Raw genomic sequence first — 15,733 nt, 5'->3', positions numbered from 1 at the left:
AATTTTTATTAACAACAATCATGGAAATATAGGTGCTGATAAAGTTTTATGGCCTTTTTTTTATTTAAAATTTTATTGTAAATATTTATAATGTTAGTTTTTGAAAACATGGATTGAACTTTTTTTTCGCGAACGCAAATAAAATTTATTTTAACTTAGTCGAATTGGTAACAGACCTAATACTTAATCAAGACCCAGTAGCCGATCAATTTTGATTTAATATATAATTATATAACTGTTACTTAACAAATAATAAATAGACTGTATAAAATTTTCGAATTTATTTCAGAGTGAATACGGAGCGGATAATTTTTTATTTAAACATTAAAACTCCTATGAAAAATTTCCTATTTACTCTGTACGTGGATCGATTTCTCTTAAACTCCGGAATTCACATTGAAATAAAATTCGTATTCACCCCAGAATTTTTACAGTGTATACTCTCTAAAAACGAATCAGTGAAATTCACTTCGAATTAGTGAATATTAACTGGGAACCAGCTATAAGTTGAATTAGTGGTATACTTATAGCTGTAGAAATAGTGACTATCCACTGATTCGCAGTGAATTTCACTAATTCATTTTTATAGGGTAAGAATTACTAATAACAACTAATAATTCTAATTATTGTTTGAAATAGTGAGCACTGATACACATTTTTAATGCAATGTTTTTTGAAGCAATACAAGTTTAAAGTGTTTTAATATTTCTCAGTTTAATTTTAATCGAACTATAAACGAATTAATAATATTATAATAATAATTCAATACTAACAACAAAGAAGATTATTTCATTTATTTTTTTCATTATACACGAAAGAATTACGTTACAAATTTTTTTCTACTTCTGTGAGTAAACTGGGACTAAGATAAATAATTACTCTTTGTTTCTAAATATTGTTCGGTTATGAGATAAAAAATACTCAATTTCAAGTAATTTTTAAACAAAAAAGTCTCGGAAAGCGGTAAACCCTGCAAACTAGCCCCAAAACTTCCCGCAGTTTTCGAGCTCCTAAAAAAATTCAAAAAATTAAGTTAATGTTATTTTTTGAATATTTCGTCACCGATATCTTTTGAATTAATCAACCGGTTTTAATGTATGATGCAGCATTCGATGGAATTTTTAAGCCCCTAACTTTAAAAAAAAAAAAATCAGAATGATCCGATTCTGTTGGTCAAGACGACATTCAATTCGGATTTTAGAGTACGAGCTGATTAAATTTTGAAATCAATCGAAAAAGTATCCTGATAGTTATCCGAAAAGAATTTTTTTTTAATTTTATTTGTGGAATAACTCGAAATGTACTCTACCGATCAAGCTCAATTTTTTACAAAATCTAAGAATTAATAAGCTGCTTCGAACATACACTCGGACATCATCTGGAAAATAGTCAGAGCAGCTTTCTAAGACCTTAAAACATCAAGATTGATTCAAAACTCGGTTTTCGAAAGTCGTCCGAAAATCACTAACTTGCCTTTTTTCGAAAAATTTTAATTATCTTAACAGGAAGTAAAAAAGTAAATAATAAAACAAAAGATATTAGTTTTTGTACTTTTCGTACTTGTTTTGGTTTTGGCCCAGATATACTCTGAATTATGAAGTAATTTTTTTTGCACGCTTCATTAAACTTAAATTCTGACTTAGTTTTGAGTTAATTCATCGATAAACTTATTAAAAAATAAATATTTCAGTCCAAAGAACTTTTTACACGGAGAAAAAAAATATCGCCAGAATGACTATCCAATGTATCCTCAAATGACGTCTCGTCAGAATAACGATTCGTATACCTAATTTAGGAATACTCTCATATTAATTTAATAATCTATAGTATCGTTAAAGTAAAGATACGTTTTTAGTTTAGATTAAGTATTCGTTTATTTAATTTAACAATACGACGAATAGCCTTTGTAACGATGTGTAGTTTCGTTGATATAAGTATCTGTATTGCCAGCGTGAGGATCAGTATAGCTAAATTACCTATACGTATCATTGTTCTCGGTTGCCGGATGCCTAAATACAGAGTTTGCGCAATAGTCATGTCAGCGATTCATAAAATGCCTAAAATAAGGATACAGATCGTCATTTTGACTATCCCCTGTGAGGATACTCTGTATAGCTGAATTGGCTATACGGCGTATCGTTAAGTAAGATGACTATACAGCGTATAGCCAGAATAGCGATACGTATACTTAATCTGGCGATATTTTTCTCTCCGTGTACGTCAATTATCTTGTATGATACTTCGTAAACACGATAACTTTTGAAAAACACCATCAACTAACTCAATTCTTTTTTTTAAATCTTCATTTTTTCGATTGGAAGAACCCTCTTAAAATTCACTATCTTAATTTTTATTGTTTAGTTTTAATTAATAAAATCTAAAAACCTACAATTCCACGACATAGAACTCTCTGTTTTGTTTGTGTCCTCTTCTTTCTCACGGGATATACTATCACTACCTATCTTCATCTAAATGATGTGACAGTATCATCTACTATACATTTAATGTACTACGTGCAATGCAGTCATTCTAGTGGTTGCACCAAGAGCGCGAAATACAAAATGTGTTTTTGTATTATTATTACACGCGTCATATTTTTTTTTTTTAGCTCAAAATTATCCTTTTTGATGTGGAAAACATAATACTAATAAACCTTTTATAGTTAATTATTTTAAAAAAACTATTGTAAAAATGAGATAAAACGCGTAGGCAACATGCACTTTTGAATTTTCTAATTTTTTCTCAATTTCCTCCATGCATTTGTTCCCAATTAAGTTTTTGGTGTTCGCGCAATCGAGTAATAGTCCGGGCGTTTTTGCATAATCGGCTACGGGTGTATTTAATTTATTCATTTGAAATATTAATAGTAATTGAATATTCACATAATATTGAACTTGAATCTATTTACTATATAATTGAAACTCTAATACATATATATACAAAATCTGATTTGTATTTTGTTAACGAATTTTCAAAAACTAACGGACAAGTTATTTTAAGTATTGGGTCTTTTACCATAGCCAAAAAATCTAAGTATTTTAAAAATTTCTAGTCATAAATAAATAAATATCACTGTTCAAAAATAAAATCTTTTGACTGATATACTAAAATAAATTATTATTTAATAAGTAATTAAAATAGCTGTTGAGTTAACAGTTTATTGGTCAACAGATTGAGTTTAGCTATCAGAATTAATAATCTCAGAAGTTATAAATTAACTATACCGATTACAAATGTGATTTAAAAATTATTTGCAATAATTAACAGGTGGCATAATTACTGGAGATAATAATCCGCAGGACGCAATGCAGATCATACTCACATGAGATTTGATGTAGGAATTACTGTTGCTCTAAATTCAATAGCACAAATTCTGATCAGCCGTATAATTTGCCCTTCACATACACACACACGAGCGCGCGCGCGCACGTGAACCATCCGCGTAATCGACAAAACACATACTAAATCAAAATTTATTTCTGCATTCCACTAATCGATTAATTGCCATAAAATTAAAAGTTCACTATACATCAATTACTTATAACAATAATTACAAAATAAATTATTAAAAACAAATATTTAAAACAGGGAGAGAATAAAAGACCAAATTTCTCACTTTTATATTAAATTATAAATTTAAAATAAAATAAAAAAAAATATATAATAATAATAATAATGACTATTGACTATATATTCATTACAATGCGAATACATGTGCGGAAGAATACTTTACATTGCAGAGGTAATTTACATAATAATTACTTGGTAATAATAACCTACATTGTTATGAGATAAATATTTAATCATCGCTTACAAAACAAACTTTTTTTGGAACATTTACGACATAGAATTAAAAAGAAAATAATTTTTTTTTTTTCTTTAAATATTTACAACATAGAAAAAAAAAAAATTAAAAAGGCACATTTAAGGAAATTTCTGCTAGCACAAATAAAATATTTAAATAATAAATGCATTTGCTATATTAATAGATTATAATTATTAGTAATATATTAATCTCGCGGTTATCGCTCGGTGTCAATTAATAAATTACATATAATGAACAGTACTCATTTTAGAGGCTCATCGATTGTTCTGGCGATAAATTTATAAATTAAGGAATATATTTAATTAAATAAAATTACTCGTGTTAGTTTTCAAAACACTTATTAAAATTTACGTTAAAAAGATCATTACCGCTCTTTGAGCGCAAAGGGTAAAAATAAAAGTGTTTAATTAACGACTTTTAAAGTTTGAAGTATGAAAATTTTTCTTTTGTATTTAATTCTCTAAGATAAGTTTAATATAATTTTCCTTCAAAATTATTAATTAATAATCAAGTAATCGTTGGGTTAACTTTTGTTTTTCAAAGAAAAATCTTTGATGTAATTGGAAATACTTGTACGGACATTGAATACTAGAATGTTTTAGAAACTAGAAAAGTTTTTTGAACTCTGATAAAACTTCTAAAAGCTTTATTTTGTTCTAGCGAATTAAAAGTTTAGAAAAAAAAAATATTGTGACGGGTTATTCTAAAAGCGTGCAAAATTTTCTTAATCGAAAGAATTTAAAAATGAGAAAAATTTAAGAAAATTTTATTTACAAAATTCACTTAATGGAATTAAATTAACATTTGGAAAACTGTGAAAATGGCCATAGACTAGTGAAATTAGAAATTTTCGATTTTGACTTAGAAATTTATGAAAATATTTCTGAAATTAAGAAAAAAAATTATCATGAAATTATTTAATAATTTTTATTGACCAATGGAATGATTGAGAAAACTAGAAATATTGAAAATTCAATCAAAATGTTGAAGTTTGTTTACGAAAGTTTTTCTGGAATCACAAAAATACCAGAATTTTGCATAACGAAATTATCCGAGTTTAAAAAAATTTCTAATTTCTTGAGATCAAAAAAATGCAGTTATAGAAAATAATTCGTAATATCAAAAGTCGTGATAGAATATTTATGAGAATGTTTTAAAAAATTTTAAAAAATTCCAACAAAAGAAAATTACAAGAGATTAAATTTTTTAAATAACTTTTTTGAAAGTTATCAAAATAAACTTTAAATCGTAATACTTGTTGCAAAGTTTCCTAACAAACTAATCCCTGGTGTAAACGGAAACTAACACGAGCGTAGATTAATAAAGACTGTTTAGTAAATAACCATAAACTTAGTCACCGATAAAGACAACAGTTACCGTTAGTCCAAAAAATAAAAATCTCTTGGTCGTGTAAAACAAAAACCATTTATCATTAACCATTAACCATTAACCATAATCATTAATCATATATCAGTAATAAAATCATCATATCATTAAACCAGCGGTGGAAGTTAAATCTCGTTTAAGAAAACAAAAACCATGACGTTGTGAGGATTAAAATCCGGGCATCAGTGTCACGAGTTGATGACAGCATAGCTAAAGTAAATTTAAGGGAGGATTTAACGATCAATCTGAGTTGATCGGTATTATAGCGAGGTCATGACTTATAATAAGGTATTAAGGGGCCACGGGCGACGTTCAAGCTTTTAGTTATACATGACAACCTATCTATCGATCTTCGTATCATATTTAATACAATATACTAATACTTAACTATCATCAAACCACCTTTTTTTATTTCTTTTGTTGTTAATCACAAAATCTATACATTCATCATATGATCGGACTTGATTAAGCCGTCAAATAATTATCATTCTTTCATATCATTCATCATATCATAAAATATAACGAGAATTTAGTAGAAAAAATAATAGCTAACAGCTTCGTAGATAAATATTTAATGAGTAATAATGTAGTGATATCGCCAGTCAATAGCGGCCTAATTAATCCCTTAGTACAGTAGTTGAAACAAGACTTAATTAAAAATTTTTTTTGAATAAATTTTTATGACGTCCCGAGAGATTCTCTGATGGATTTTATTCACTGTAATAGCACTGAACTGTTATAAAAATACGGAACAAAGATACAATAATGTTAAATACTGTTGATATGGTTAATAATCGCGAACCATAGGTAAATTGCTGTAAAATATGGTATTTTATTATTTTCTACTTTTTTTGTTTCATTATTAAATTTATTATTTTTTCCTACACTGTACAACTTATTAGTTTCTTACAGGATATATCGTTATAAATCCCTTGCTTTTTAATTTCCTAAGCTCATTATTCCTTATACCCAATTTGTGCGGCTGTGACCCGACTTGTGCTTATACTGTACTGCATCATTACGGGGATTCCCTACACCCACCTTTGCTGTGGGAGTATAGCGGCAAGGAGAAACCACAGAGAAAACCCTTGCCAGCACAGTTATTTCGGAACGGGCGAAGTTCCAGTGATGGATAGAATTCCCATTTTACCGATCACTGGATCTTCAGTCCGTGCCTAGCGCACAGAGACCTCCGCTCAAGCTTAACCCGTGGCTAAGCGGTCACCCAACCAAGTAGCAATCATGCACGATGCCGCTTAACTTTGGTGATCGCCCGAGTCACACGCGAACCGAAGGGCTGCCTCTGCCCCCGCTTAATTATTATATTTTTACCTTATTTTTGAAAGATTATCGTATTTCACTAGTTTTTAAGTTAATTTACACAGTTACGGTAAATTAATGTGTTGTTCTGTATATTCACGGCAAAATTGTTCATAGAGATTACCGTAATCGTACAGAAACGATATTCATCGTTCAATTTTTGTAAAGGCTGTACAAACGATTAATTACCGTGAATATCGGTAACTTACCCCAAAATACGGTATGTTCGATTTTGAACTGTATTTTTGCCAAAGCGCCATATTCAACTAGTTTTACGATTAATCTTTCCTATCAGGTAAACTACTGTGTTTTGCGGTGAATCCAACGTAAAATTTCCCTTTAAAAATTACCGTAAAGATGTAAGATATCGTGACAGCACAGTAATGTCTAATCACCATTAAATTTTCGGTAAATATTATACGGACGGTTAATAACTAGAATATCGGTGAATTATCCTAAAATACGGTCTCTTTGATTTTTTGCCAAATTACCATACTTGACTAATTTTACGGTTAATTTTCCGTGTGACAGTAAATAATTATGTTTTACGATATACTCACCATGAAAATTTCCGTAACAATCACCGTAAAAACGTAAAATACCGTAACAGTATAGTAACGTATAATCGCCATCAAATTTTTGATAAAATCTGTATTAGCGATTAATCACCGAAATATTGGTGAAAGTACCCAAGAGTACAGTCTTTTAATTTTCACGATAATTTACATGATATTCATCATAAATTTTCTATAGATGACTATAAATGTTTTATTTAACAATTGCTATTAAGGTGTAAATACACCCTAAAAGTAAAATAACGTAAAATTTACGGTACATATTGTATATCGCTTATTGACCGGGAATTGCAGTAAAATACAGTATTTTAGACCTTTTACCAGATTACCATATTTTCAATATTTTATAGCATATTTACCATAAATTTTTAATAACAATTACCGTTATATTCTCCAGAACACCATAACACTAAAATATTCGTAAATTTATAATAAATTTATGTTATACATAACTTTTTCGTGTATTTATGTTTGATAACCATATATTGCCATGTTTTAGTACTTAATAACCATAAATATGATAAAATTACGGTAACACTACATAAAAGCAACCGTAAATAAAATCCGTCGGGGTTCAGAATTGAAGAGATTAAATAGTTTATAAATTTATATTTTTATTTACGTAAACAACAAACTTCCAAGTTGTTAATAATGTTTTATGTAATTTTCTTAATTCAATTCTTTTTTTTTAAGACACCCTCGGGTACGTAGTTTTTACCGTATACTTCCAGTTTCCTCGTATTTTAGCGTTTCAGGGTATCGGGAGCAGCTGGGCTCTAAACAAAAAGAGTAAACTAAGCAAAGAAAATAAAATAACCAAGGGCTTAAAAAAAAAACGCTAAAAATATAAGAACACCAATAATAAAAGAAAAAAAAAATATACATATAAGAGAGCAAATACGAATAGACTAGATTTGAAAGTTTGGTATTAAAAAAAATAATGCGGCTTAAAAAACTCAAATTTTATTTATTGTTATGCTATCCATAAGTTTAACTTATATTTCTATCTCTACTGTAACAGAACAACAAAAGATGAAAAAAAAAATAACAATAATAATTAATGATGTGAATTATACGTGATATATTTATACAAGTTGTTGTCAAACACTTTTTATATTATTATTTAAAAAAAAAAAAAAAGCGAACGGAATTAAAGCCAATCATTGTCAGTAATTCAAATAATAAACGTTTTATAAAATAATGAGATTAAAAATATTGATTATTTAAATGTTGTTATACCAATTTATTTATACATATATGTATTGTAGATATACTTTTTATTTATATACATTATTGTTTTAGTGAAGTTAATGTTTTTTAACTTTACAAAAAAAAATAATTTCAGTGGATTCAATAATGGCTTTTTTTTATATCGATACTGACACGATTGCGCTTTGATATAAAATAAATAAAAGCTTAGAAATAAGTTGATAAAAATAAACTGAAAAGCTTGAGAACCAAGAAAACTATGTACTGGTATTGTGATGGTTAAATTAAAAAAAAAAAATAGGAAGTAGCACGAGATGATGTAGCGAGAAAACACGATCGCAATTTCGCGTGTTTCCTATTTTTTTTTTTTTTTTTTTTTTCTTTTCGTTTTTTCTTCCAAACTTTTAATTAAGAATGAGGAGTTGAGGCAAAGCATTATAATCATTCACTGAGTTTTTAAAAAGGAAAATTAAATAATTGAATTAAACTCAGTGGATGGTTAAAATAAGATTTAGTTGTAATTAATCTGTTCGCACTTAATTTAATATTAATGTTTATATAAAAAAAAATGTATGTTATTTTGTTATGTATATTGTAATTGTTAATACTTAATTTAATACTAATAATAAAATTGTTTTTTTTGTTAGAATGGCAGTGGCGCTGGAGGTGAATCTGGTGGTCGAGCTAATGGGTGAGTTTAATTTCATTATTTTTTTTTTTTTTTATTTAAACTAATTAGAGTTCATTTTTTTAAAACTACTCCCACTACAAGTCTAACTATAAAAGAAAAGATTTTTATTTTTTAATTCTTTAATGAATTGAAAGAAGAAGGGGTAAATGAGCCGCCGAAAAATCATATATGTCAGTGTGATTTTTTAAAAATTATATTTGTTTTAATCCGAAAATAAATTGACAAAAAAAAAAATATAAATTTTTAATGTGAGGTAGAATGAGCCGTCTATATTACCCCATATTGCTTTAAACTCAATTTATACTTCTTAGAACACTGGTTGTAATTTTATTTGGTCTAAAATAATTCTAATTGACTGCATTGGAACTTTTTAAAACTTTATGTTATGAAGTTAAGTTATAAATGTAAAATTATTAGGACCTATTTTCATCTATTCATAATACACGAAACTCATCGGTATGTGTAATTTATAAAACTTGGAGGACGCGTACAAAATACATTTGAATACTCAGCCCAAAATTTCCAGGCGAAATAACTCGTGTAATAATTTACATAAATAACAAGTTGACAGTTTTAAAGAATAGGATAAATTTAAAAGTGATAATAGGTTTTAAGTTTTATCAAATTTTACGTGAAATTGAGAAACTATAAAACTTTTTGTCAGTTTTAGTCTATTATATAGTTTCCGGATAAATAAGAAAAACATGATTTATGTTGAAAGAGAATATAAGCTTGATCTAAATATCGGGTAGTATAGTCAGTATCTAAAAGTTATTGCACTGACGAACAATTTTATTGTTATGAATGACGCTATTTATTTAAACTTGATTTTATAGCCAATAAATATTTACACTGCAAAAAAACATATTGCTGTTAGAGCAATACCGTTAGGTCATAGTAATCATCTAAAGTTTGAAAAATCGTAGATTGTTAATATAGCAATACTTTGCTTGCGAAAAGTTTAGGTTTATATGGGGTAAAAGTAGCATTTGTGATCACTGCTCCATTTTTGAAAATTTAATACTTAATTTTAAATAATGAAAACGTATTCAAAAAAATTCAATTGTAATAGTGTGATGAAAGTATCTTCAGACACATTTAAAAAATTAATTGTGCCATTGCGTATTTTATAAATTATTTTATTAAAATTTTTCAAGTGTCCAAAACTGGCCCTAAAGTAGCCAAAAACGATACTTCTCTTCTATTATCTATAAAATATTTTGTTAAATCACCTATATATAGATGTTTGCTACGGCAATATCAACAATACGTATTGATATATTTGCAGCCCAGATTGCTATATTAACCATTCGGATTGCTAAATTAAAAATTTGGATTGTTATAATAGCAATCTACAGAATCGGTAAAAGCCAATTTTTCAAACCGGGTTTATTTTTAATCCGGGTTTAATTTATTATTGTTAATCTACCTATATATTATTATTGTATAGACATACTAGCGATGGTAATTTAAATCCGGTTTGGAAAATTGGCCCTAAAATAACAATAATTTTATTCAAAATTGAAAATAATAAATGCAGCAATCTAGTGTTGCCAATTTAACAACACATTTTATTATGAAAACTAACTCACCATTACACTTTAAAAAATTGGGAGTGAATTCGGTGTGATTACGGATTTTATTTAAATTAAAATTCATTCCATCACTCCGTTCCGGAGTTTCAGAAAAAAAATCACTCCGCATTCGGAGTAAATAAGGAGTTTGATTTTTCAGCCGAGTGATTTTGGAGTGATCCGGATTTTATGTAAATCCACATTCACTCTGATTCAGAGTTTAAATATTTAACATAATCTCCTTTTAGAAGTGAATTCTACTTCGAGGGGATTAAATAAATAAACAGTCATCCGCTTCACATTAATTCCGGATTTCATCCGCGTTCACTCCGCAAATTTTTTACAGTGTAGCAATACTTCAGATGGTTACAATAACCTCATTTTTTGTTAAGTGTATTTATTAATAAGTAACTAATTAATTATGAATATTTCAAAAATATGTTGTTCATATACAACATAATTCTCACAATTTGGTTACTCATTAAATCACAATTGTACAACATATATTATTTAGACTACAGATATAATATATATTTAACCAATTACTAAAATAATAATAAACGAGCAATCTGCGGTCATCGCGTGACTGCCCAAGCATCACTACCAAATTTATTAAGTGTAATCATGGGATTCTTAAAAAAATCTACACACGGTCAAATTTTTTTTATTAGTCGTCTGATATTTTTGTTTTCTCAAATATTTTAATTACGATGAAAGTTAAAAAAAAACTAAATAAATTTTGAGAGTTTATTAAAGAGCCGTTGTTTGTCATTGATACAAATGAATTAAGTATCTAATCTCAAAATATTGAAAAATTTTGATGTCAGTAATTTTTGAACATCGTATCAACATCTTTCAGTGCAAAATTTATGTATGTTACTAATTTTTTATAAAACTTCAGACAATGCATCAAAAATTTCATAAAAACATCTAAAACTATGAAATAACACAAATTTAAGTTAAGACCTTTTCTGCCGTGCTTAGGAAAAAAGCAGTAACTTTACTTACTGCTTTTATATTTAACTAATGTTAAATTAACATTGGTAAGATAGAAAGGCAGTAGGTGACCTTACTGGCCTTTTTCTAAGCACGGCAGTTTTTACGGATACTAAATTAAATTTGTTTACTTTAATACACCGTAAAAAAATTTCAGGGTGAACGCGGATTAAAATCCAGAGTAAATGCGGAGCAGATGACTGTTTATTTATTAAATTCCCGGGGAGTGAAATTCACTCCTAAAAAAAATTTGTTTCATATTAAAACTCCGAAGTAAAGTGAATTCGGATTGAAATAAAATCCTGATCATTGCCAAATCACTTTCCTGAAAAAAGAAACTCCTTATTTACTCCGTATATGGAGTGATATTTTTAAAACTCTGGAATTCCGAGTGACGGAATGAATTCAGATCGAAATAAAATTCGTAATCACTCCGAATTCATTCTCAATTTTTCACAGTGTAGATACATGCCATGGGCTAAATTTTTCTTATTCTATCTTAATAATATAGATAATAATATAGATACCCCAGTAAAAATGAGTCGAGGCTCTAACTAGCAGCTCGCTAGAAATAATGCTAACGGTAGATGACAAACGAGGCGGCCCTCGTTTATTTTTACTAATGTCGCTATATATTTTCAGTGGTATTCAGATATATTTAGGGACAGAAAAATTAAAATATTAATTGAAACTACAAAATTAAACAACGCGTAACTTAAATGTATTTTGAATTAAATGGATAAATTGATTTATTTCGATACTTGGCAGTAAAAAAAAAATTGAAACCATGAAAAGCCACAAATTAAAGTCTAGATTTTCACAACGATACCAAATTTAATAACATGATATATAGATTTATTATTGTAGCTATGGCTAGAACAAAATTTTTCTTATTCTTTTAATAATATAGAAGATTATTTTAATCAATCTTTAATATAGTAAATGATAGTAAAGATGTTTTTTATTTATTTTCAAAGGATGTTTTACTGTTGGCCTAAACGATTATATCAAAGCTTATATACTTATTTTACCAGCTAATAATGTACAAAAAAAAATTTTTGTCCAGTTAGATTCAAATAATTGTTGGTCCCACTAAAATTTTTATGATGACTTTAAACTCTTGAAATTTCGTTGATTATCGAGATTTAGTTTAAACAAAAATTTTAAATGTTTTAATTATAATATAAATTCTACTCTGTATTACAATATCCACACGGAGAAAACAAGTCTCGAAAATTTTATAGTATTTAATATTTTTTAGTAAAAAATACTCATGCGAATCAGTAATTGCATCATTTTCATTATTTATTAGTAATAAATTATTACTAAATATATTGTAAAAATAATAAAATGGTGATTGATACTAATTTTTATCTGAAAAATTTCTATATTATCACTTTTATTACTATTTTATTGATGTTCTTTATTGATAAAACATCCATTTATCTAAAGAGAATATTCAATTATTACTAAACATTGATTCATTCATTCCATTATACGATTTAACGAATTTAATTTTGTAAATATATAAAAAATTAACTATAAGTGTGTATTCAATTTTAAACAATATAGAAAAGTTACTATACCTAAATCAGATAAATAGCGTAGTATTAAGTATTATACAGCAACTAAAATTACTGAACAGTTTTATAGTAAAACTTACTATACTGGATAGTAACATTCACTACACATATAGAGAAGTTTAATAATGTAGTTAATATTCATTTGCATACTTAAATAATCAAATTTACTAAATATAAGTAAAAATTACACTATTTCAATAGTATTTTAACTTTACGATATAAATTGAGTAATTTTAAGTAATATTTTTAGTACAGGTCCCGATATTTTTTTTTTTCGTGCAAAAATAATTATTCATTGTAACTATTTTATTTTATCCTGATGACAAATATTTATCCACGTTGTGCACAAACTTTAGGATAAATATAGATAGTTTTAATTAACAATTTATCGCATCAACATGATATTTAATTTCTCTATTCACTTGACTTTACCAGCCTAAATGAACACTCATTAACCGTTAATAAATATTTATTGATTGCCAATAAATATGTATATAAATATATTTAATAATTACCGTAAATGAATATTTTACTCAATATCAATATACATCTCACTAAATACACGCAAATACGTTTGACAGTGCAAATTTACTTAAACAATTAAATCTACAAAAAGTTTTATCAATTTCCAACATCTTGTCCTTACAAATTTTAATTAATCTGCAATTTAATACTGTCGTGTAAAATGTAACCTAGTTCTTCGAAAGGAATAGTGTCGAGCAAGTCCGCGAGCGAGACTAGGAAACGATTCAAGAATGATTAATCATCAGATTTATTTGACATGCGGATGACTAGAGAATAGATCTGTCAACTTTACGAGAAATTAAATATATATTTAATCTATTACGTATATTAAAGAGCCCCGAAAATACCGACTGTTTGTGTCGATTTTTATATGAAAATTCGTTGAATACCTATTAAGTTCCCTCTCCAAAAATCAGCTCGATAACAAATTTTTAAGACGTCGAAACATTTAAAATTGATGTTTAAATTGTATTTTTTTCTAACAATTCTCAGAAAATTGAGTGGTCAAGGGAGAGTCTGCTGTATAAAATACCATATGAACTGGACGCCTGGTTTGACTGTAAATAGTGGAGTTTTGTCCCATTTTAACAGGATTACATTCAAACCAGGCGTCGAATAATAATAACAATTTAAATAATAATAATTATTTTTCTTGTACCGTGCCTAGGGATGCAGGTTCGAACCCTACTTAGGAACAGGATTTTTTTTTTTAATAATAATAATAATAATAATAATAATAATATTATTATTATTATTATTACACAGTAAAAAATATTGTGTTAAAATCAACACAATATGTGTGTTAGAAACGGTCCACACAATATTTGTGTTAATTTTCAACACAGACTATTTGTGTTGAATTTCAACACAAAATTTGTATTAAAATTTCAACACAAAATTCGAGTAATATAAGTAGTAACTTCAACATTTTTATTTTTGTAGCATGGATTATTTTTAGGTTATCAAAAGTGTCAACAATTATTATTCAACACTGAACTATTTTGTGATTGTAAACATGATCCTAAAGTTAGCAGGCAGTTAACAATTTTCGATTTTTTTTATCAACAAATCAATTACGAAAAAAAAAATTAAAATATGCGCATGTAGAAAAGTAAAAAAGCTACGGATGCAATTTATTAAATATTTTTTTTTTTTAAGCTATACGAATCATGAACTTTGTTAACTTAATTTTTTTATGTCCAATTGAAAATAAATAAAATCAATGTCACAAAAATAATAACTAACCAAGCAAAATTGATGCTTAATGGCGCTTCCCGCGTGAATAGAAGGAAGACATTTTTTATAACACAATTCAACTGTCGTTTCAACACTTTTTTTGTATTGATTTTAAAGTAACACTTAATAAATGTTGATAATATCAATTTTTGTACTAGGTATTACTTTGAAAGTGTTGAATAGGAGGTCGATTAAAAATTTTAAAGTAACACAAAGAATTGTGTTGATTTGTCACAAAATAATCAACACAAAAAATTTAACACGGACAGTTTTTAACACAGATACACAATATTTTTTACTGTGTATGGTGCTCCTTATAAGATGTTGGAAATCCCCAAGCTTAATATATACCTTCAAATTAAAATAATGATTATAATAATAATAATAATTCTTTAGATAAGATTTACATTGAAAACGGAACTCAGTGGAGCTGTTTTCACCGTATCTTTAGTTCATTCCGTCTGTTACTATTTAAACAGGCGTCTTTTAAGGCTGCGATTCAAACTGCAAAGGATTCGAACACTTTTACAGCTAAAACGGGTCTGATATTTCGACTCGGGTACGGGAAGGGTGTGCTAATAAGACCCGGTGTGCAAAACGGACTAACCCAAAAATGTAAAAAAAATTTTTTTTTTTACGAAATTATTTTCCAGGAATTTCTATTTTTAAAATCATTTTTTAAGTAGAAATCCATTCATTTTATATATAATCTTCTTATCGCTGATACTTCATAACTTGGCGCGAGACACTACTGTGTCTCCTGATTTATAGAACAAACTTGAAGGAATGTTATCTTTTAAAACTAAAAATCA

At 27.4% G+C, this 15,733-nt stretch overlaps 1 protein-coding gene across 13 annotated transcripts in view; it reads left to right on the top strand.

Annotated features, from left to right (window-relative positions):
* The window catches only part of LOC130673438 (protein unc-13 homolog B-like), a 167,007-nt gene that overhangs the window by 99,327 nt on the left and 51,947 nt on the right, over window positions 1-15,733 (top strand). For all 13 annotated transcript variants that reach the window (XM_057478453.1, XM_057478454.1, XM_057478452.1 and 10 more), the window contains one exon: window positions 8,964-9,007. In XM_057478453.1, coding sequence (XP_057334436.1) covers window positions 8,964-9,007 — 44 coding nt within the window. The remainder of the gene's footprint in view (window positions 1-8,963; window positions 9,008-15,733) is intronic.

This window comes from Microplitis mediator, chromosome 8 (genome assembly GCF_029852145.1).
Source record: "Microplitis mediator isolate UGA2020A chromosome 8, iyMicMedi2.1, whole genome shotgun sequence".
NCBI classification, from domain to species: Eukaryota; Metazoa; Arthropoda; class Insecta; order Hymenoptera; family Braconidae; genus Microplitis; species Microplitis mediator.
Note: the sequence above shows the minus strand (reverse complement) of the source record. Positions and strands in the feature narration are given on the sequence as shown.